This window comes from Gavia stellata, chromosome 2, assembly GCF_030936135.1.
Source record: "Gavia stellata isolate bGavSte3 chromosome 2, bGavSte3.hap2, whole genome shotgun sequence".
Lineage (NCBI taxonomy): Eukaryota > Metazoa > Chordata > Aves > Gaviiformes > Gaviidae > Gavia > Gavia stellata.
The window spans coordinates 26,313,233-26,336,079 of NC_082595.1; the positions used below are offsets into that span (position 1 = coordinate 26,313,233).

Consider the following 22,847-nt stretch of genomic DNA (forward strand, 5'->3'; position numbering starts at 1 on the left):
GCCTTCCAAGGATGTGGTGACATGGATGCGTCTTTGTTAAGAATAGAATAGATGTTTTCTGGTGGAAAATGTAGAATGTAAAATTCTAAACTCACAATTAAAAATCTTAAATAAGAAGTCAAGTACACACCACAGGTAAGAAAAAGTGGGAAGAAAAGAAAGAACCATTACAGTGCAAATAATAAGAACCCATGGGGTAACAAGGTTAACTTACTTTTAAAATTCATGTTATTATATATTCTGCATTAGAGAAAGAGGTATCAGTCTTCAAATCCTGTTTCTAAATACTGGGGTTTTTTAACATGGGCTGTGCTGCATTTTGTGGTTTTTCTTATGGAATATCAGCACTTTATAGATTTATGAAAGCACTCTGTCTTGTGGGTGAAAGTGAGAAAGCCATGAGTTTGCCCTGGAAACTGGATTTCCATCTTTAGAAGGACCAGAGGTCTGTAGTTGTATGAATTTCTTCCTTGTTTGTAGTCTAAAATTCTGTGCATAGGTTAATTAAACATGCACACATGTGATTAATCAGCTGAGCTCCCTGCTATTGGCAGGGAAGCTCAAGCCTGTGCTGTATCTCTTCTGTGGGTAAAGAGGAGACTTCTTATCTCTATACTGTCGTATTTATCATGGTTTGCCCACCCTACATTAAGATGGACCTTTGTCTTTTTGTCACTGAATCAGAGATTATGTTTGGCTGGGTGGGTAAGTATTACAAAGAAATATTGTCAGGCCTTTCTTTTGTCTCTCCTGTGACATGGGGTGGGAAGCGTTTTGGTTATATGTTTGTTTTTTCTGAGTAAATCAAAAGGGCCCAGCAGGCAGTGCAAAATGCGTTCACGTGTGTGAGAGCCATAACACTCTTATGCTGAATACTGTGTACAGCAGGGTACTGTATTGGGTTTGTGTGGCAAGGTTGTGGTAGCGGGGGGGGCTACAGGGGTGGCTTCTGTGAGAAGCTGCTAGAAGCTTCCCCTGTGTCTAACAGAGTCAATGCCAACCGGCTCCAAGACTGACCCGCCGCTGGCCAAGGCCAAGGCCGAGCTAATCAGCAACAGTGGTAGGCGCCCCTGGGATAACAGATTTAAGAAGGGGGGGAAAAACTGGGAAACGGCAGCCGGGGAAGAGGGGAGCGAGAGTATGTGAGAGAAACAGCTCTGCAGACACCAAGGTCAGTGAAGAAGGAGGGGGAGGAGGTGCTGCAGGTGCTGAGCAGAGGTTCCCCGGCAGCCCGTGATGAAGACCATGGTGAGGCAGGCTGTCCCCCTGCAGCCCACGGAGGTCCACGGTGGAGCAGATATCCACCTGCAGCGCGTGGAGGACCCCACGGTGGAGCAGGGGGATGCCTGAAGGAGGCTGTGACCCCGTGGGAAGCCCACGCTGGAGCATGCTCCTGGCAGGACCTGTGGACCCGTGGAGAGAGGAGCCCACGCTGGAGCAGGTTTGCTGGCAGGACTTGAGACCCCACAGGGGACCCACGCTGGAGCCGTCTGCTCCTGAAGGACTGCACCCCGTGGAAAGGACCCACACTGGAGCAGTTCGTGAAGAACTGCAGCCCGTGGAAAGGACCCATGCTGGAGCAGTTCGTGGAGAACTGTCTCCCGTGGGAGGGACCCCACGCTGGAGCAGGGGAAGAGTGTGAGGAGGAAGGAGCGGCAGAGACAACATGTGATGAACTGACCGCAACCCCCATTCCCCATCCCCCTGCGCCGCTCGGGGGGAGGAGGTAGAGAAAATCGGGAGTGAAGTTGAGCCTGGAAAGAAGGGAGGGGTGGGGGGTAGGTGGGTTTTTTTTTTAAGATTTGGTTTTATTTCTCATTATCCTACTCTGATTTTGATTGGTAATAAATTAAACTAATTTCTCCAAGTCAAGTCTGTTTTGCCCATGATGGTAATTGGTGAGTGATCTCCCTATGTCCTTGTTCTCGACCTACGAGCCTTTCCTCATATTTTCTCTCTCCTGTCCAGCTGAGGAAGGGGAGTGAGTGAGTGGCTGTGTGGTGATTAGTCCGGCTGGGACTAAACCACAACAGGTACTTAGCTGAGAAATCAGTATTTTGATTACCTGGACTAGCAACAAAGGCCAACATTTGACATCTTCAAAGCCCACTGTAAGGGCATATTTAGATAAATATTACCTCGGGAACTAACTAGCTCCCAAGATGTCATTGAAGTTAAACAAGCAATTGAAAGAAATTAATTCTGACCTTTCCTTTGTTCTCAAGAATCTGCCACCCTGCATCCAGTGAGCAAACTCCGCACACATGAGGATACCCTGACGGGTCTTCTCTGGATCTTCGGTGTCACTGTGGACCCCTGCGTAAGCACATGGGAAACGTCATCCCAAGCAAATGCCAGCATTGCCCTCCTATCTGCTTTGTTTGCATGAGGCAAATGGTTATGCAAGAAAAAAGGCAATCAAATACTGGGACTTGCCACCTGGAATTTCTGAGAGGCCTGATTTTGAGAGGAACGGAGGCTGCGATTATGTGGGCCTACCTTTAACTGGCAGCACTGGCATAAGCAGTTCCTGCAGCTTGTTGCACTCAGCCACAAGCTACTTATTCCCACGCTTGGGCTGTGCCTTCAGGTGTGTTGGAAAAATTGTTTACCACCCTGTGGTGAGCTGGACCAGTGAATTGTTTTACATTTGAAACAACCATCTTATTTATTTTTAACTTGGATCCATTTTCTGATCCAGTTCGTTCCTTGGACCCAAAAAAAGCTATTTGGGCACAGCTGAGGAGGTGGTGGAGGGAAGGAGGAGGGTTGCTGAAAATGAGATCTGTTCATGCCAGTATTACTGGGGTTTTGGGGTATTTTTTTTTAACTATGTCAACTGTAATTCTGTAATACTTTGTTTCCAGTCAGTGAGCTGGGTTTTGTAGTGCTCATTTCTCACTATTTATTTTTCTTCCTGCTCTCTCCTGTCCCCACACTCAGCTCTTGGCTTTCTCAGCTGTGTGGATAGAGCAGTTTCGGGGGCTGTGCTGGCTCACAGAAATTATTTTAATCCACTGAATGAGTGAAAAACAAAGCAAAAAACCAGAGGTGAGCGTAGAGGACATTTGTCTTCCCTGATCATGCAGGACAGAGCCTGACCGTGTGTTACAGTCTGCTGGGGAGGGAAGGGAACCAGGCAAGAAGCTGGCTCAGTGCCTGGAGAGGGGGCTGTGAAGTCAGCTGGCAGTGATGGAGACCTCTCTCTTCTCACACCCGCAGCTCCACAGGGAGATTCTTGACTGCAGCCCGTCTGCTCAGGGAAGCTCTCTCATAGCAACCTTTCTTCCAAACTCCAGCCAGGCATGGACACGTGAGCTGGCTGACAAGCATGCCAGTGGAGATGAGCAGTGGCAGCACATGGGGCAGAGAATGTTTTCTGTGATTTTTCCCTGAACCACCCACGCCACAGCCTCAAGTGCGTGAGCCCATCTATTGCAATTCCAGTGGGTGCTGCAGGCACCCATGTCTTTCCAGAGACGGACCAGAGGCGCTCCTGGAGCTGCAGTCACAGATTCCTCTCCTGTGCACTGATTTTCTCAATATCATCTTTGTGTCAGTGACCTCAGATGCTGTAAAATAGGGCAGTAATCATTACAGTAATTTTTCATTAAAAATATCTACATTTTCATTAAAAATATCTACATTTACCACAGGCAGCATTAACTTTGGGGACTGGTGGTGTTCTGAGAAGCTGTGTGTGTACATAGTTTATGGTTGATTCTATGTTGGGAGTGAGTGGGAATTTCATTCAGAAAGAAGACATGTTTGTCATGCAGGTAGTTTGAGTGCTACTGTTTAAGGCAGGCCAAGGCGGTGTGAACATAAGTTGTATTGTGAAGGCTTTCTGGGGATTGCTTGGGCTTGTACTAGAACACAATTTCTTTGAGTAACTATGATTTCATTTTTTGTGTGTCTGGCAGTTGCACATGGAGCTGCTAAAGAAGAGGCAGCAAGGTTTTGATTATACACTGTTTTGTTTTTTTTTAAATTGCTATGGGCTTAGTCTGATGAATAGCGCACAATCCCAGAGTGGCAGGATTGAGTCCTGGTAGTTTTTCAAAAGGAGAGGGGTGTGTGTGTGAGGAGCAGAGGGCAATGTAAACAAAACAGCTGATTAGAAGTTAAGGTATTACCATCAGAGATTTCCCTAAAAGTCCTTGATTGTTCTCTCTTTAAAATAAGTCTGAATCATTAATCCTTCTGGGGCCAGGCTGACTTTTAAATTGCATTTCAAATCCGATATGCCATAAAGAGCAGAGAAACAGTAAATCGTCTAGTTTGTCTTTTAATCATTCAGAGACATAGTAAAAATAACTTTATTGTCAAGTTGTGTATTCCTCTGCTTTTGTACTTGTCCTCCTCTGAGTGCTGGCAGGTCACGCTAATGGGGCTTCTGGAACAACTCCAGACTTTTTGCAATCAGTTGAGAAAAAAGCATGAAAATTCCTGGGGAGATGATCCTCTGCCTGGTTCACTTGTGTCTGCCCAACGTGAGACAGCTACTCTGCCATTTGTGAGCAGGGTATGGAATGCTCTCAATTTTTGTCTCAGTGGAGTAAAAATTATTTTTAGTCATGGGTGCTCTTTGTGCTAAGGCTTGTAATTGAAAGCAAATAAATAAAATTAAAGTGGCTACTACGAAATGTAGGGAAGAAGTCATTCACTTTATGTATCTATATATGTACACATCCATATCCTCGTGAGCAAGTTGTATTTTAAAAAATAAGTTTGGGACCTAGGAGTAATAAAGGATCTTTTGTTGATCTTTCTGAGTTAGCACATGGTGATTAACTACATCTATGCTGATCTGAAAACTCAGGTTAGTTGAAGGAGGTCTATGGCACAATGGCAAGTGCCCCACATGCTGCGTCCCATCCATGTGGTAGCCTCCCAGAGAGGCTGTGCAGCGTGCCGTGCAGGCTGCTCGAGCACCGGCTGTGCTCAAGTGTGCATGCGCTTGTGAGCTCTAGGGTTCATGGTACGGACTAGTTAAATCTGCTCTTGAGTCTGGCTTGAGGCCACCCTCCAAAAGGTATACATCAAAACGTGTATCTTTGTGTGCCACGTGACTGTCAGCAGTGGGGTAAAACAAAGAGGCCACAGCTCATATTCTCAGACTCCTTTTTAAAGGTCTCATTACTTGGAGTATTTGCTTGGGAATACACAGAATTAGGAGAGGGGAAAAACAGTGCTGTGAGCAAAGGGTATGGACATGATAAGGAGAGTGAAGGGACAGCAAGAATGGGGTAAGCAGAGGAGGGCAACTGTTCCTGCTGTGGCCATCTCAGTGGTGACATGGGAAACAGTGGCTGGAAGATGCGCCGTGGATTGGATGTGGTGCAGGAACATTTGTCAGGTTCAAACTGCAAATATACAAGAGAGCTGTACGCAGCGTTGCTTTCACTGGCCAAACTCATTTCATATACTAGCACTTCCTTGTATCTTGCTGTCCCTTCTCCTCTGCAATCCCTCTACAAACTCCTCACTCCCCCATCCCACCAACAGCTCTGTGTAGCTCCCCCAGCCCCAATATGCTCCCCCTTCCATCACCTGCTGTGCCTCTGCAGCCTGCACTTGACAATCTCTGTTTTTCCAAAATGGGGAAGGAGAGGCGTTCAAAAGCCCCTGTTCATCCCCTCCACCTTTACAACTCTCCTGTTCCTAGGAGGGGGTAGCCAGCCTGGCTCCACAACCATCTCTCCCGGAGCTCTGCACAATGCACAGTCCCAACAAATGCCATCAGATCGCGTATCTCCATTTCTCTCCACCCTCTTTTCTGCTGCAGAACTGTTCCCTACTGTGAATCGCCTGTCACTGCTGCTGCAACTTCCCAGATACCTCTGTCTGGCTCTCCTCTCAATCCTTAAGTCCTTTCCCTTTCCCATTTTTCTTTCTCACTGGTTTTAAAAACACTGTAGTGAAAGTAAGTAAGTTGTGAAGACAGAAGGCAAATTTTAGCCGTGGTACAAGCAAATGCAGCTTCTGTTTCTTGGGCGTTGTGTTTGCTAACTCCAGAGTGAGTTTAGCCTGTAACTGGTGCTGTTGAAAACTGTTGCAGGCAGAATTTGCATGTTTGCTTTCAAGGCAGCTGTGATAATAGCAGCCTAAACAGTTGCTCTTTCTGGGTCTTCTTTACAAAAGTGATTTACTGTATCTACCAGAGAGATGATTTGGCTCAGTAATGTTGCCTCTGTACCAGGACAACCTGGTAATATCCCAGACTGCTCACAGGCATTGGATCCAAAGCCTCCTGGTGCACCTTCTCCAGTCTGTTGCATAAACCTGGATCTGGAGGCCGAGTGGCAGCCCTGTGAGCCCCGGCCTCCTGCAGTCTCCCATGAAGAAGAGTCTCCTAGTTCATGTAGCTGCCTGCTGTCCTTGCTTGAGCAGCAGTAAAATCCACAGCTAGCATATGCTGCAACACAGGGGCACCAAGATGCGCTTCTCAATGACATGCAGTTTTTCATGATAGAGTGCATATGTGATGAGATTTTGATTAAAGTCTCATGGTAACAGCTTAGTGTTTTGACTCAAATATGTAGAAAAGGTCCTAGCCTTAAGCTCCTGTTCTGGAAGTCAAGCTTGCCCTGTAGCCTTCATGACATTGTTAGTGGAGTGTCTGAGAGCAGGCAGCTGGACCAAACAGGATGTTGCAGGGCTAGAAATGGTAAATGGCACTTGTTTGTGCCATCCTTCTCTGAGATTACTTTGGGAATTGGATTTCTTTTGGAAATGATGAAAAATCAGTCTTTTTGCAATACTACTCATGTCTTCTGTCTTCTTCCTCCATTATGAGACAAAGCAAGAGGCTAAGTGGCAGCCTGACACCTCCCAAGGGCCTGTGTTCCCATCACATGGAGAAGGTCCAGGCTTTCAAGGGCAGGGTCCCCTCTGTGCATCCCAGACTGCATCAGCCACCTCCTTTACACAGAGTGCAAAACCTCCCCACCTAGAAGAAAAAGTACTCAGAGAAATGTCTGTTACTTAAAGCATGCTTTGATCCCTACAGTGGTTCTTTTTTTCCTGCGGAAAAAGGGCTTTCTGGCCCAACCTTTAGAATGCACAATTTTATGGGACAGGCAAATCCACTTGAGTTTTAAGTGACAGTGCTGGTTTTGTCTAAGATCTCATCCTGCAGTTTAATCTTCAGTAAAACAAAATTGTTAGATTTATTTTTTAAAAGTCTGGCATCTATATTAGAAATCAAGCCTACAAATTGTGCCTTCTGGATGAACTCAGCAGACCCACAGCTTTGTGTAATTCAGACTGCAGCGTGATAAAGAGTTCTGTTATGGCTTCACATATTGATCAGTCCAATTTAATTTCCTCATGGGACCTGGACCACGCTAGGGATGATGGATTGTGTTGAAGGCCTGATAAGCCTATTTTAACAAAACATCTCAAGGGCTTCTAGAACAGAGGCAATTTTCAATACTGATGCATGTTTCCTTTCATCAAAAGTTAAGGGCTCATTAACAGGCTGCAGAGCAGCTGCCTGCTTGCAACACATGACTTTTTTTTAATTAACTTGGAGATACTGTTTCCTCAGCTTTATGAGTTGGCTTTTTCCAGAAGGAAAAGTAATTGCGTTCCAGGTTTTCATTTTAATGGCATGTGTGATAGTAGTATCTCCTGTACTGCTATATTCACTACTTTGGCAATCGGAGCCTAGGTTATATTTTAGAATGATAGTCCCATCCCACTGCTTATGCCCATGCCTAACTGCCGAAAAAACCCTGGCATCTTACAACTTCTGAATTTTGTGTGAGGTTACTGATGATGTCTGCTATTTTTAACATTAGTATTCCTGGTTAAATAGTCTCCTGTTGTAACCTTGGCAATCAGCATTTTTGTTCAGCATTGGATATTTCAAAAAAGTTTTTTTTTTAGTTTAATTTTAGGCTCTCAGTTATGAGAAGGAAGCTCATTGTTGCTTCTGACTGTTTTACCTTTCTTACACAAAAATCCTAACTTTTCATTTATAATCTATTTGATGTAGGTGTGTTGTGGGTGTTAAATTCATACTGCTATTTAATGTTGCAAATTGGATGTATGGAAAGAAAAATATGATCAAGGCAAACTGCTATGTTAAACTTGATTTTAAACACAGTTTTCAGATAAGCAGCTACAAGTATAGCACTTTAGAGAATTGTTTTCCTTAGCTAGTAGGAGGAGTTGCTTTTGCTTTGTTTATTCATCAGAAAACAGTTTAAGCAATTTAACACCTGCTGTAGTGTTTCCTGATTTCTTTTCCATTTCACACACATTATCTCATTAATTAGCACAGTTCTGCTCATTAATGTATGGATTGAAAGTCAGCAGCAACATGTTACAAGGAATATTGGAAAATACCTTTGTTTCAAGGAAAGATGAAAGTGGTTGCATGATACCTAGAAAAATTTGGAAAGATAACTGGGTTGCAGCAAATGTAATTGTACAACGATCCAAATTCTGTCACTTGCTCAAAATCCTATGTTGCATGTTTGCTGCTTCATGAAAAGTGAATTTTCTGAATTACCTGATTTTTCTTCTTTTCTTGATGTCTGAACTTCTAGAATCATTCATTCAAGTAAGAATTACAGTTTTCATAATAAAAAAGTAATATTTAGCACTGGTAACTATTGCTTAAAATTGCCAGTCAAGTGTTTCTTAGAAGGTCAGAAATAGAAAGTTAGATGAAAAGAAATATATTTTAGTTCTCTAGGTATCCTGGAACTCTTTTGAAGTGGTGACTCATATCCAACCATTACTGGAATTTGTGGTACTGAAGGTCCCATGAATGGGAGATGGCTGGTACCGTTACTGGCCTCCAGGCTGCTGTCACTTCTCTTCCCCAGTTACTGTCATGACTCAAATATGAAGATGAGTGGGTTACTTTAAATTACCTTCAGCAATGATTAATTCAGATTTAGTCCTGCAAACATACTGATGGGGCCAATTCAGACATTCCTACCGATGTGATGGAGCCAACGTGCTTTTAAGCGACAAGTAGCTTCTTTGATTTCAGTGGCCTATGATCCTTATTAAAACTGTGCATTTCAAAGTGGTAGGTCGAATGTCACAGACTAGCAGGATTAAGAGCAGTTTCAGCATAGTTTAGGTCTTTGCTTACTTCCTCACTTCTTAATTGTCCCACCGTGTTCCTCTTGTCTGGGTCTGTTCCGTGCCACAGCCCACCGTAGGCTACCTGCTCAACCCATTGCACAGGGCAAAGGAGCAAAGTCTGCTTTTCAGGAAGGGGCTGTAATTGGGTTCATATTTAAAGTACATTATTATAATATGTAGCAGGTTTGAGATACAGAATAAACCTTTAAAAATAAACTGGTTTTAGGAACACACAGTGCTGGAAAAAAATAGCAATTATTTCATTCTAAAATGGAAGAAAATTAAGTAAAGAGTATAATGCATGGGAATGTTCCCTATACCTGCTTTTCTGGAATATATGTTAATTAAGGTCTTAAATAGTGGGACAGTAACACTGTTTACTTAATGGTACATTTAATTATGTCCCTCACTAGTTTTGGAAGCTGAGGCCCTGAAATGTGAAATTGTTTCTTTTTTTAGTAATGTAAATTATGTTATTTTAAACAGTGCTATTTATTATTTTATCCTTAAATCTCTAGGTGCTGAAGTGTTGTACATGAACATGTCAGCCTATAATGAAGGCCGGCTTCAGTCATCTTTCTGGATTGTTGATAAACAGCACGTGTACATTGGAAGTGCCAGCCTAGACTGGAGATCGTTGGGACAGGTAATTTAATTGAAAAAGTAATCCCATATGCTTTGAGAGTATAATGAGGAAAAACAGTAACGTTTTGAGGCTAGAAAGTGGAGATGGATAGTTTTCGTATAGTTTACTGGCAAAAGTACCAGCATCAAAAACTGTGCTGCCATGGTTTTGATGACTCTTCTGTGTTAGCAAAAGTATATTACTATAAATTTTTCTTCTTTTCATTGGAATAGCAACAGTTATGCTTTGTGTTAAATTTTGAAAAAAATGATTGCCTTTATTGATTTCTGTAATGATTTTGTTGTTTGAAGATTGTAAGTTCTAGTTTACTTATTAAAAAAAAAAAAAAAAAGGCAAACCTAATGGAAAACAAACCACTATGGAAACTCCATGGTAATGTCATGAGCATGACCTAGTCCCTCTCATCTGCCATTTAAATAAGGAAAAGCAAAATTTGGAAAGAATTCTAAATGGATAGTGAGTATTACCCTGAAATACCCACCACCTTTGGGGAGGGAGAGATTTATGGGTACAGAAAGTCAAATAGCATAATTTTTTTGAATGTTGTATGTATTAGAGAAAATTCTGTCTTTCGATTCCTCATAAACATGAGAGTTGAAGGATGTACACTAAGGCCTCTGCCAGCAACCAGCGCTGAGGACTCTCTACAGTCTACGACCATTTTGAAGTAATTAATCAGTAATGCAGCTTATTTGCCTTCTTGTAGGCATCTGTAGCTTTTTTTCTTTTCGCAACAGTCTCAGGATTATTAATGGCTGTCATGTTCATTTTGCTACATACCACTGACTGTGTGAGTCTTCTGTTGGTCATACTTAGGGAGTGGAACCTGTGCTTTTAGAGCTCAGTAATTGAAATGCACAACAGAGGGGAAAAAGAAGTAGTCCTAGGTAGCTATTAGTTGCAGTAAAAAAGCTTACTTTCTAAATATGAGCAGAATCTCAGAAACACATTAATAATTTTGAACATAGGTTCTAATGACTTTGTAAAGAAGATGGTGTGTGTTGGTTGTGTTGAAGTTTTTAAGGTTTGTTTTGAGCTAAGAGACTGAAAGTCTGAATAAAAACAAATCAACCATTTTAGTAAAGAAAGAGTGAATATATTTTTGCTGTTCCTATGTGTATTCATTTATTTGAAAGGTAAATTTTTGAATGCTTACAAAGAAATTTGGAAAACTGGTAGAAGAGAAGGTGTTGTTAGTAAACCAGAGAAAGTCTTGGCCAAGAGGATGTTGTATTTTTAGTCAATGTGAGAACATATAGTTTAGGCTTTTGGACAGTTCAGCAATTGAATGTTTATACATTGTCAGTGCGTGGTGAGCTAAACTGTTCATATGTCATAACAAAATAGCTCTTCACAGAACTATTTAGCTTACAAATAGTTTAGCTTTGAAGCCTCTTTAAATTGGGGTTTTGAGTACCAGTGAAAATAATAAATGTGGAGAAAAGAAGCACAACTACCACATAGATTATTATATTACCCTGTTTAATGGTTGTGTTTATAATCTTCATCACAGATGCTACAGTTCCTTATAGGTTTGGTCTTCTCATACTGAAGTAAATCTTAACTCTTGTAACACACCTACGTTAAACTTTGATGCCAGTTGTTTGTGGGCCAGTGTTTCAAATGTGATTCCTCACTGTTAATTTTATCACTCTTCTGCATGCATTTGGACTTTTTTTTTTCATCTTATTGTCATATAACAGTATATTTTTATGCGTAGTGATAAGATGAAGCTCAGAAGAATATTTGTACAGAGCAATAAGAAATCCCTCTGAATTGCAGTTAAAGAGAATGTGCTTTCAATTTGTTGAGAAATGTACGCTGGGGTTTCAGAGGAGCCTAAGGAAATTAGGTGCTTGGCTCCTGTTGACATCAGATATGAGTATGCAATTCCCTTACTCCAGAGTTACAGGTTAGTAAATCAGGGCAACTGTCAAAGAGATCTGATATGCAGTCCTAAAATAATAATCTGTCTTGAACTTCTCTTTTCACATAAGAGGCAAAACAAACACAGACTCTCATTTTATTCTGAGTGCTTTCCTGGAGGAAAATGCTTTGCATACGCATGGGACCTAAACTTAAAAACCACGGTGAGCCAAGCCCTCACTAAGGAAACACATCTCCCATGGGTTCTCATTATCAGAGTCACAGCGTAGCTGCAAATGAGGGTTCAGGTCCCTCTTCTCTTCTCTCAAAGCAGCCTAAATGAGTAAGGACTGAGTTTAACTGGGAAATAGCAGAGCAGATAGTGCCAAGCCTGTCCAGACCCGTGCCCTTGCACTTGTACTGCCTGCTGTAGTGGGGTAGGGCTTCTGCAGTTTTGCAGTGGGAGGCAGGGAACTCCCGGCAGATGCCATTGCACATTTCCTGTTACATCCTAGTTTACCTGCAGGGAAAGAACCATGAAAAGGCAGACTGGGCTGTTGATTAGTCACACATGGTTTGTTTAAAAGCTTATCTGACTTTTAAAGTACAAGAATTTGCGTTTATTGACTCAGCAATCCACTTTGTCCAGTATTACTAGACCTTGACAGCAAATCACAGAATAAAGTAGGTCTCTGCTATTCTAGAAACATATGGTACTTCGGCCTATGAAGCACAGCAGTTGTCTTCTCACTCAAACAAAACATGCAGTATGAGTCAGTCACCTTGTAGTTAACAATGTCTCGTTTTTCAGCAGCACGGTTCCAGTGTAAATTATGTGAATGCGTCCAGTTTCACATCTAATAATACCTAAAATGCAATGAAAAGCTTAAGATTCTAACGGTGCATGGTTGTCATATCTTTTCCCATGCCTTCCCCTGTATTTTCTACGTGCATGTTTATTGCTTCCTCTGTACTGAAACTTTGCATACATTCAGGCCAGTACATTTCATAATTCATATATGAGCACCTACTTGCTTTGCTGGTGTGGAAGTTGCACTAGAGATGTATCAGGTCTCTACAGTATTTCACCCTGGGCTATAGTCGCAGAGCCTTCCTACCTCTTGCTTGCTAGGGGCCTAAAGATGTGGAAATGCTTCTGTGACATAGCAGTACAGAGCGTTTAACATATAGCAGCTCAGCATACTAGAGAATATTTATGCAAGGTTACTGTGGTAGATATAACTGGATTTTATTGCTATTTTGTCCCTTTGCAGGGGGATAAAAAAAAAAAAAGTCTGTTAGCATCATTCTTCTCTTGGGAGCCTGAGTCTAAAGCTGAAATAGTAATTCAGCTCCTTAGAAAACAACATCAGGACTTACATGTCCAAAGGTATCAGCTTTGTTTGTCTGTTTGTGGAGAATTCTTCTCTACATTTATAAGCTGGACACTAGAAATCAGTCTCATATGAGGCTTACTGAGTTTTGTTGCCATTTTCTTGACTTGTCAGCACTGACAAGAAGCTTTACTAGTATTTCCGTTAAAAGTAAATTTTCTGCATCAAGGAGAGATTTTCATATGCTGCATATATTGCTTACGGAATAACCTTTAAAGTTGCATATATCCTTGTGCCTTCGCTGTCAAAGTTTTAATACTTGCCAGGGTCTCAGCTTTGAAATTATGGGCAAGGCTGACAGCACATCATTACTTTTCAAGTATGAAACTATGTTTCATTTAGGTTGCAAGTTTGCCAAAACTCTAATAATTTTGGCTGAAATCATCTATGCCAGCTATCTGCTTCAGTCTGAAATCAAACCCCACAGGCAAATGAAAAATACTGTTTAGACTCCCTGAAAACAGGATTTTACAAAAATTAGATGTTTTTTCATTCATAGTGAAATATTGTGAACTTTTTTCCAAAGAGGTCTGGATTCAAACAGGTCAGGGATGCATCTTTTTCTGCTGTTATCAACATATGCCAAGTATTGCCCAGTTACATAACCCATTGAAAATTCTGGGTTATGAACAGCCAGAGTTTCTACCACTTTCTTAGATATAGTAAGCTGTGTAAGATTTTTATCAGTGAAATAATCTTTCTACCAATCTAGTTTCTTTCTGGTAAATTTTTATAAACTGATAAAATGGTGCAGAAACTATAAACAAGTCTTAGAGTTTTACCAGCTTGATGAAAGGCATCTGGAGTGATGGTGTCTTGTTCTTTGTGGTGCCATTCTGCCTTCAAAATGTGATTTGGAAATTATGAAGATAAAATTTTAAATCACATTTTGAACTTTTTATTTCATATAGGACATCTATGTGATCAGCTGTACAACCTCCATCTTCCACTTCGCTGACATGCTTTCAGTAATGGATGCAATTGATAAAGTATTTTCCCAGTTTCCAGCCTCTCACCTACTAAGAATTTAGTCTTGTAACTGTCAAACAAGCCAAGCAGTATCTTTGGGCCATACCTGTGCAACCTACTTAAGTATATATTTAAGATAACGATATGTTGAAGTCTATTTTTATTCAGCAAAATACATGCATCTATGTTAAAATGTTTGGCTGAAAAAGGATTCACTCAAACATGCCTAAAATTAGGTACATATACTAATTAATTTTTGCCTATGGTTTGAACTAATAACAATCAAGGTGGCTGTGGTGCTGTATTCTATTTTCCAGTTTCTTGACCAGTTAGCTGGTCAATGTACTTAAATAAAAGAATATAAATATAAACATAAATAAAAGAAATTGGTTATATGAAAATTGTTATAATCCATAACATTAATGCAGAGCAAGAGCTAACAAAAAGTGTCATATATTTCTTTTGTTCCATTACTCCCTACAATAATTCCAGCAAAGCTTGAAAATGCATTCCTTAATTCTGTTAAGGAGTGTGAGGTTTGTAATGCAGACAGGACCTTTAATCAGCACAATAAATGCTTCTGGAGCTCTTCATGCTAACAACATTTTTGGAAAAGTTTTATTCACACATGAATAATTGAATCCTGTGGGCAAACAACTGTAATGGATTAGTTGAACCACTTCAGAAAAATATATTTATGTGTAGCAAATAATCAGCCCTTGGAAAATTCTATTACTGAAAATTATTGAAACAAGTAAAATTAATCCAATTGTCCTCACTGGAAGTGGAATCAGGCTAATATTAAATACTCTTGTAGGCAAAAAAATATTTTAAATCATGAATACTAACAGGTAGCAGGTAGCTGGGTGTATGTGTGGGGGTTACCATCCAAATTTGAACATTCAAAGTCTCAAGCAGAAGCCTGCTGCTTGCTCCCTGTAATTGGTAGAGTCTGATTGTAAACTCCTGGACTAAATGAAAGTGGCATATTCAGAGTCCTTCAGTTACTGAAGAGACATAAGACAGAACCACCAGTTAGGAGGCTGCTCATGCCTTGTGCTTATGCATGGAAACTGTTTAGATTGGGGGAAAAGTGAGTCTTGGCCTGCCAGAAAATAGGGGTGCCAGAAAGAAGTGGTCTTGAAAAGAAGAAGGGGGCCCAAAAAGAAGGTGGAGCTCCTGGCTGGAGGAAAGATCCTGAAAGTGGGGGACATCCTGGAGATCAGGGAGCTGTGAGGAAGGATGCACCAGGGACACTGGCTGGTGATGCCTGAGACAGGTAACAGTGAGCAGCCACGAAGCAGGAACAAGCTTCTGCCCAGCAGAGCAGGGACCAACTTTCTGCCCAAGCATCCCAGGCTAGCAGCCACCTCCCTGCAGGGATGGAAGGTGTGAAAGACAATTAAGTAGTTGCAAAATCTCTCATCTCGTTGGTTCTTAAACAAACCCCAATATCCAGATCCACTGCGGGTGGTCATTTACTCTGTCTTGCCTGTAACATCTTAGAAGCGTTATTTATCTCTAGAAGTCCTGCTTAAATTTTGGCTTAGCTGATGTCTTTTTAAAATGCCTCTTAAGTTCATATATTTTCTGGATTGTTCATTCTTCTGATTGTTTTAAATTCAGACCAGTTTAAGCTGAATGTAATTTTTTAAGGACAAAAAAACAACCAGGCTTTAAAACATACTTTTTTTTTTAAGGACAAAATAAGGAACCATGTGAACTTGCTCTCATTTTCCCACTTATTTTATGTCTCTGTTGGATTCCTTGTGTGATTTGTTTCACCAATACAAAATACAACTGCAGAAAGGCATTTGATTTCCCTTCATCTTAAGAATCCATCAGAAGGAGGACTGGAAAAATAATACCTGATTATCTTCACCTATGTCTGTCTTTATGAAGACATATTAATTCCTGGTAAATCAGTCTTGGTCTTATGAGTAGAATTTTTTGACCTTCCTTCTTTCATGAAATAAGTTTGGGCAATGTTTTGAATAGCAGAAGTTTATCTAATCATCTCTGTTGCAAAGGATCAATGATTTGTTCTTGCTGACGCTCAGCAGTGCCTTGGAGCACTTCTGAAGTGTCTCATGTGACAGTTGGGTATCTGACAGGACTACTAAACAACAGTATTTCCTCTTCAGGCAGTTTCCTCTCTATCCTCCTCTTACCCTCTTCTTGTTATAAGTTAGAAACTGCTGATTGTATCTACGTAATTTAAGGTAATTAGAAAACTAGATAAACTGTCCCAACGCTGTTTTATCTGAATTAGGTTTTTACTTGATATGAACCTAAGATGTTAAATAAATATACAGGAGGACCAAATTACTGGAGAAGGTAAGACATGTGACACTGCGTGAATGAGAAACCCTTTATGGACTACTTTTTTTATTATTATGTAAAGCGTACTTATGTCTCTTTAGGATTGACTCCTACAGAAAACTGTAGCAATTATGAATTATCAATTACATTTGAAGAATAAGAAATAAGTTGCCCAATTAATTTATTCTGTTAATAATTCCGTTGAATCAACAGTCAAATTAACTATGTGAGATGTTGAGAGCTATGAGTATTAATTATTAAAAAAAGGATAATTAAGCATCTGTAGATACAGTAGAGAAGCAAGATTATGCTTTTTATGATAAACATGGATAATCTACAATAAACATGCATACTTACAGTGGAAGTATATTGGATTCCGAATTTTCTGAAATTAAGAACCCTTTAGTTATTAGAGAAAAATAAGAGGAGGAAAAAAAAAAAGGCCAAAACCCCCCAGTCAGTCAAAAGATACACTTTTTGTATGTGTCAATTTTAAGGAGAAACTGGTGAGCCAATATTTTATTTGGTTTAATATGAATTAGTTTTTTGGACTCAGCTATAGGAAGGCTTGCAGCAGGACAGCTGCATGAGTGCTTGGAATGTTGCTGCGTGTCCTCCCTGTTACCACCAGAGATAGGATAGAACTGGATTGAGAGATCCTGGGGGTTTCAATTAGTTGTTCAGGCTCTCCTCCTTATAATATAGAAAAATGGAGAAAAAAGCAGCAGTTAGAATTCTTCTCTACCATCTTCTCCTCTTGTCTTCTGTGACAAATAGACTGATAAAACCTAACCTCTTTTTCTTCCTGCTCTGAGATGACAAAAATTGGGAGATGAATATGGTATCTCAGCTATTGAGAGCTACATCTAAAAAGGCAGTTTTGGGGCAATTTGAGATTGTGGGAATACTGGAGGAGCAACTCTTTGATTGCTTGTTGGGGGGTAAAATCAATTGGAAGCAATCCATGCGGTTCTTTACTCAAAAGTCTCATCCCAATTATATTGAGGAGACTCATGCAGCGGAATCGCAGCTCAAAGGCAGCACTTAAAACTCATCTTGGGATTATTCCTTCTTCTCTTGGTCTCCATTTCTGGGGCTACAGATCCAAATCAAAACTTTCTTAAAATTCAGGAAGCTCTGGAACGCTGCCAGGAGCAAATGCAGCTCATGCTTCTTTTTATGTATCTCTCCCAGGGAAAGGGGAATGATCATTTCCTCAAGTATATCCTTGAAAACTCTAGTGGCTATTTATTTGTGTGATCAAAATTGTCCTCCCACAAAAACAATATGTAATAAATACCAGACTTCTGTATACCTCAGACTACATCATGATGATCTTCTTTGTTTCAAGTTTCCCCAAAATCTTGCTATGGTGGAGCCAGCTCTCCAAACTGATCATTGAGACAGGATCTGCACATTTGCAGTTTCTGTTAATGACAGTTGCATCCTATCTTTACAGAACTGCATAGAGCAGAAAGCACGCTATAATCAGTCAGTTATTTTTTTGAACTTTTATCTAAATGAGTCTCTTGAAGTTATGTAATGGCGCATCTGGTCCTTTTGAGATAAGATACTTTGTCTGACAGTGGAATTACATCTCTTCACTCAAGCAAAAGTTGTATTGAGAGTTTCCATTTGATATAATGTTGTTCTAATATGAACTATAGTTATGTCCCTAATGTGCACTTCAGACCGTTGCCAATCCTTGCCATTTTCTTCTAATAATTTTCTTAATTTTCTTACCATCCCAGTGGTGTTCACTATCATATTGCTATTAGTAAACTGAGCAGTCTCAAGTGTCCTGTAACATGAAACAAGGCTCTTTCAACTTTGTCATCCACCAAGGTCCAATCAAGTTCAGGTGGGTAAATGTTAGACTGAAAGTACACGCAATGTAATACCAGTATATTCTATCTAAATTCATATTTCTGTGTTAAATAATATCTCTCATATATGACAGAGAATATCTGCTTCTAAAAAGCTTTGATATATTGTTAGCCATGTGATCCAATCCTTAAAAATCTCACACTGCTAATCTGATTTATCTCAATGGGATTATCTCCAGAACTAGCTAATATTATAAAGATAACATAAAAGTGCAACCCAGAGCTTCAAGCATAGGTGAATGAGTCAAGATGTGAAGAAAACACGTCTAAGTAGATATTACAGAGCTGTATTAAGAATTAAATATCTTTTTTGTGTTTTTATTTCTTGCTCCGTAGAAAGCTATTTGTATTGTCAAAACTCTGCTGTGATGCTATTACAGTTTGTCCTTCAAAAGACAGGCTGAAAATAGATTTATTATTTTCACTAAGAGCTTTTGGCTAGGGTCTCCATCTTTGACCAAATCTAGAGCAGTTTGATGACTGTTTACCTGTCTCCGAAACAGCAGCTTTTCTGTTTTCTTTCCTTTTTTTTTGGTGGTGGTGGGGAAGATATGTTGCTCTTGGAAATGTGCAGAACTCGCAGTATGCATTTATCATGGTGTAAAGTTTGTATTTTTGGAAGTCTGATGTTTTGTTTTATTCTTTAACTGAGACAGGCCACTTTTTCTCTGTTACATCCAGTAAATCAGGACAGTCGGCATTGCCCATTAAGCTTACTCGGCTTGAAATGTATTAGCTGACCATCCAGTATTTACAAATGAATCTCAGCGAAGCAAATGGGGCTGTTTGTCTCTTGCTAGCATTGCTGTGCATTGCTAACAGAGGACTGGTTAAAGCTGGACCGGAACATGGGTAATGTGGCTGCTCCGCTTGTGTTCTGCATGTACTTCTGTTACTGCCTGGTAGTGCTCTTGCTTCCTCCTTACGCCTGTGGGATTCTGGTTTTGTGATCTAGTGATTGAAAACAGCATGGGGCTGTATATTCACCTTGCACTTGGAGCCAAAGAAACTTCTCATGCCTCCCCAGCTTGGTTAGTTTCTCTAGGTGCAGAGCCGATCCCCAGCTGTGAAGTGCTAGGAAGCTATTCCTGTTCATCATACTTCTCCCACTGTTGTGCTCCATCCTCACATGCATCATCAGCATTATGTGTTTGTATTTAGTGTAAGAGAGGGCAAAATACAGCTTGCTGCATATTTTTATTTGATTTCTATTGAATGTAGAAGTATGCTCATTACTCTGTCTCTGACCTCTGAAATGACAGAGCTGTTTTCTTCTCATAATTTTTTTTTTCAGTTGCTGTGAAAGTTCTGTAGAACAGGTTTACCTACCATTGGAGTAATCAATAATACATTGTAAATCAATAAATAATAAACCTGCAGAGCAAACTAATGGAATATCCAGTTTGAACAGATAAACTCACTTCTTTCCAAAGCAGCATGGGATATTCAGGTAGCTGGATCTCCACAATCCAAAGGAAAAGAGAAAGCTCTTTCTCCAGTAAAACTAACCTCATAATCATTTGCTTGCTTTATTAAAGTACGTATCAAATTTGCCATGCCATCACTACATCTTAAAATAATTAAGAGTCATAGAAGATGTTGCAAAGAGAGTGTGTCTGGTCCTGGTTTATGAGTGGTCCCTCAAATATTTGACAAATAATATCAGTGCATTAGGATTACCAGACTCGACAGTTTTGGATAGATTCTAGAAGTGTTTAGGGACCTGGAGGCTGGCAGGAATTTGGTGACAGAACGCACACTGTACAGCACCGCACAGAAGATAGAAAAACATCCATACAAGTGTGTGCAAAACTAGAGACAGCTTTAAAGACCCCTACTGCTATCTTGAAGCAAACAGGCAGGCAGCGTGGTGAATACACAGCACTGGTGAGATGTACTTGCATGAGTCCATGGCCTAGAGATAAGAAGCAATAGCCTAAGAGTTAAGCTATTGAAATTTGTGAAAACTGTCTGGGATGATCTCCCAGAAACTGCATCACAAATAGTGTACCGGGCAGTTGTCTTGCCTTTAAAAAGGAGAAATTAAAAAAAGGCATTGGTCACAGTGATGAGAATGGTTTCCGGGCACACCTCTATAAGGCCTGTTTGCAGTGATCAGTGAAGCAGAAGGGCTCAGTTTGAATTTATAGATCCTCCAACCAATTGTGCTTAGTATAAGTCCTCTAGTTTCATTTGTGCTGTGTTCATTAAACCCTGAAATAATAAGGCGTGCTGAGACAGCAATGTGTATTAATTCAGGTGCTGTACTAGAATGCTTTTATGGATTCGTCACCAGAGCTGGCTTGCAGGCAGCCTGCACAAAGTGGGGGCAGCAGAACTTGACCTATTTGTCCTGCCCACTCCTGATCTCAAGTCCAAACCAGATTGCATGGATGGGGCAAAAGTGTTTGTGCTGCATTTCTGTGCCAGAGCCTACTGCTGGAGTTCAGCAGCTAAGGGGTAGGCATGCCTGTAGAGTCAGAGCCCTTGAGACCAGTGCGGCCTTTTACAATCATAGAATCCTTTGGGTTGGAAAAGACCCTTAAGATCATTGAGTCCAACTGTTAATAATTTTGTTTGTCCTAGATAATGATACAGGCCATACAGTCTGATCCAGGGGTTCCAGCATCTGGCTCAACAGCTGGTGGTAGTCTTAAATAATCAGTAAACTTACATGGATATAGGGAAGGCAGTAAATCCACCACTTTCCTAAAAATGTGATTTGTGTTGTGCTGAAAGAGAATTTGTTCATTAAAACCCAGCTGAATCTCTGAGGGGGAGCTAATGCACCACAGTCTATTCTTGTCATCTCCCACAAGAACTTGCTGGCAACTAATCCTGGTCAGTGATGTTAATGAATGGAGGCAGATTCCTCTCAGAGGGATTTCGTTATTAGCATACCCCATCAGATCAGCCTTGTTCAACTAAACAATTAAAATAACAACACTAAAATAATCATGAAAGTGTACTCCCAATATGTGGTTCCACCCACACGCACACACTTTGATATTGCACAGATGATAGTTCCCTTCTAGATAAGTATCTTCATTCAGAACTGCCTTAACTCAAAAAGGTTCCCAAATGCAGCAGCCCAGTCACCTCCCACATTAGCAGTTGAATCCTTTCATGGAAAACTGGATTTAGTATTGTTCTGTGAAAAAGACACACAGTAAATCAGGCTGAAATACTGTGCCATAAATCTTCATGAGTCAGGGCAAGAAAGGACAATCATTTCAGTCATTCTACGAAAAGAAGAATGCTTCTGCAGTTCAGTATAAAGTCTCATCTTTCTATATCCATAAGTCATCAAGCAGAACAAAACAGATTCTGACAAAGCATTCCTTCCATATGAATGTGCAGAATTAATTGCATCGCTAAACTTTTTCAGATTTTTATATTGTCATCGTAAGCATCAAGGCCTAGTTTGGAAGTCATTATGCAGTCACCTTTCTTAACTTTGTTAAGTAAACGGCAGCCACCAAAACAGTGAAATTATTGATGTTTGCCAGGAACTGCACAGTGGCAAACTGTTAATCCTTGCTTGAGGGAGGTGTATTGGGCAGGCAGCACATGCAAACAGAAACGTGAAGTGTATCTTCAGAAAATTGTAGAAGTCGTGAGAATCCCTGTATTGGACAGTCAAGTTTTTCTAATTAGTAAAATGACTTATGAGGCATTTCTTTCAAATTTAATGGTATGGTAGATTTCTGTGATTGGGTAGCAAATAATTTTGTAAGTAGATCTGGAGTACAGGTACAGAACCTACATATGCCACATACAGATATATACAACAGGAACATATACTACAGTTTTATGGTGTATGTTCTGCTTAAGTGTATTGAAAACATCTTTTTATTATCTTTGTGAGTTGCATTTTATTACCTTTAACTCTGCACGTGCTCTAAAAAGAACTCAGTTTAAACAGAAATTGTGGGAAATAAATTTGATCTTCTAGATTTAAGACTGGAAATTAGTGTTAATACTGAATTGGAATAACATGTTTTCAGGTATCTTTTCAGATATTTCTTTCCTTTTCCTATAAAGTTAAAGTTATTATTACCCAATATTGCAGATGGAAATGGCATCAAGCCTTAAAGTTGTCTCACACTTGTTTTATGTGGGTTTTTTTCCTCTTTGTTCTGTTCAGTGTTAACTTACGTAAGAGCTATGCTGACTTTCATTAGCATATTAAATCTCTGACATATTTGGCACACAATACTTCTGTTTCTTGCACAAGGCGTGTTACACGTTATTTGGAAACAAACAATTTTTACATCCACAGGGGCAGCATCTGCCGTGATTTGAGAGAGGAGAAAACACCCAGGTCATGACCTTATGCAATAACCAGATTAATGTTCTTCTTTCTCATGATAATATAGCCATAGCATGCATTACTACTATTTGTTCATGTAGTAGCAGGCAGCTGACACCTCAGCTGAATCCACGTACTTCACCAAGTACAAAGAGGCTTTTCAGATGACCCAAAGGACCCTTACCTGTACATGCAACATAGTGCTTTAGCAGAGAGAATTAAGAAAGCATGAATCAATGTGTTCCCAATTTTACTGTTAGGGTCAGGAGGCATAAATATGATGTATTAATTTAATTACAACTTTTCTTCCTAGGAGCATATACCAGGACCACATCTTTACAGGA

General features: G+C 40.3%; 1 protein-coding gene across 1 annotated transcript in view; it reads left to right on the top strand.

The window, feature by feature from the left end:
• The window catches only part of PLD5 (phospholipase D family member 5), a 189,086-nt gene that overhangs the window by 141,729 nt on the left and 24,510 nt on the right, over window positions 1-22,847 (top strand). Inside the window, 1 exon segment of the mRNA XM_059835612.1 lies at window positions 9,627-9,754. Within this exon segment, the coding sequence (XP_059691595.1) occupies window positions 9,627-9,754 (128 nt within the window).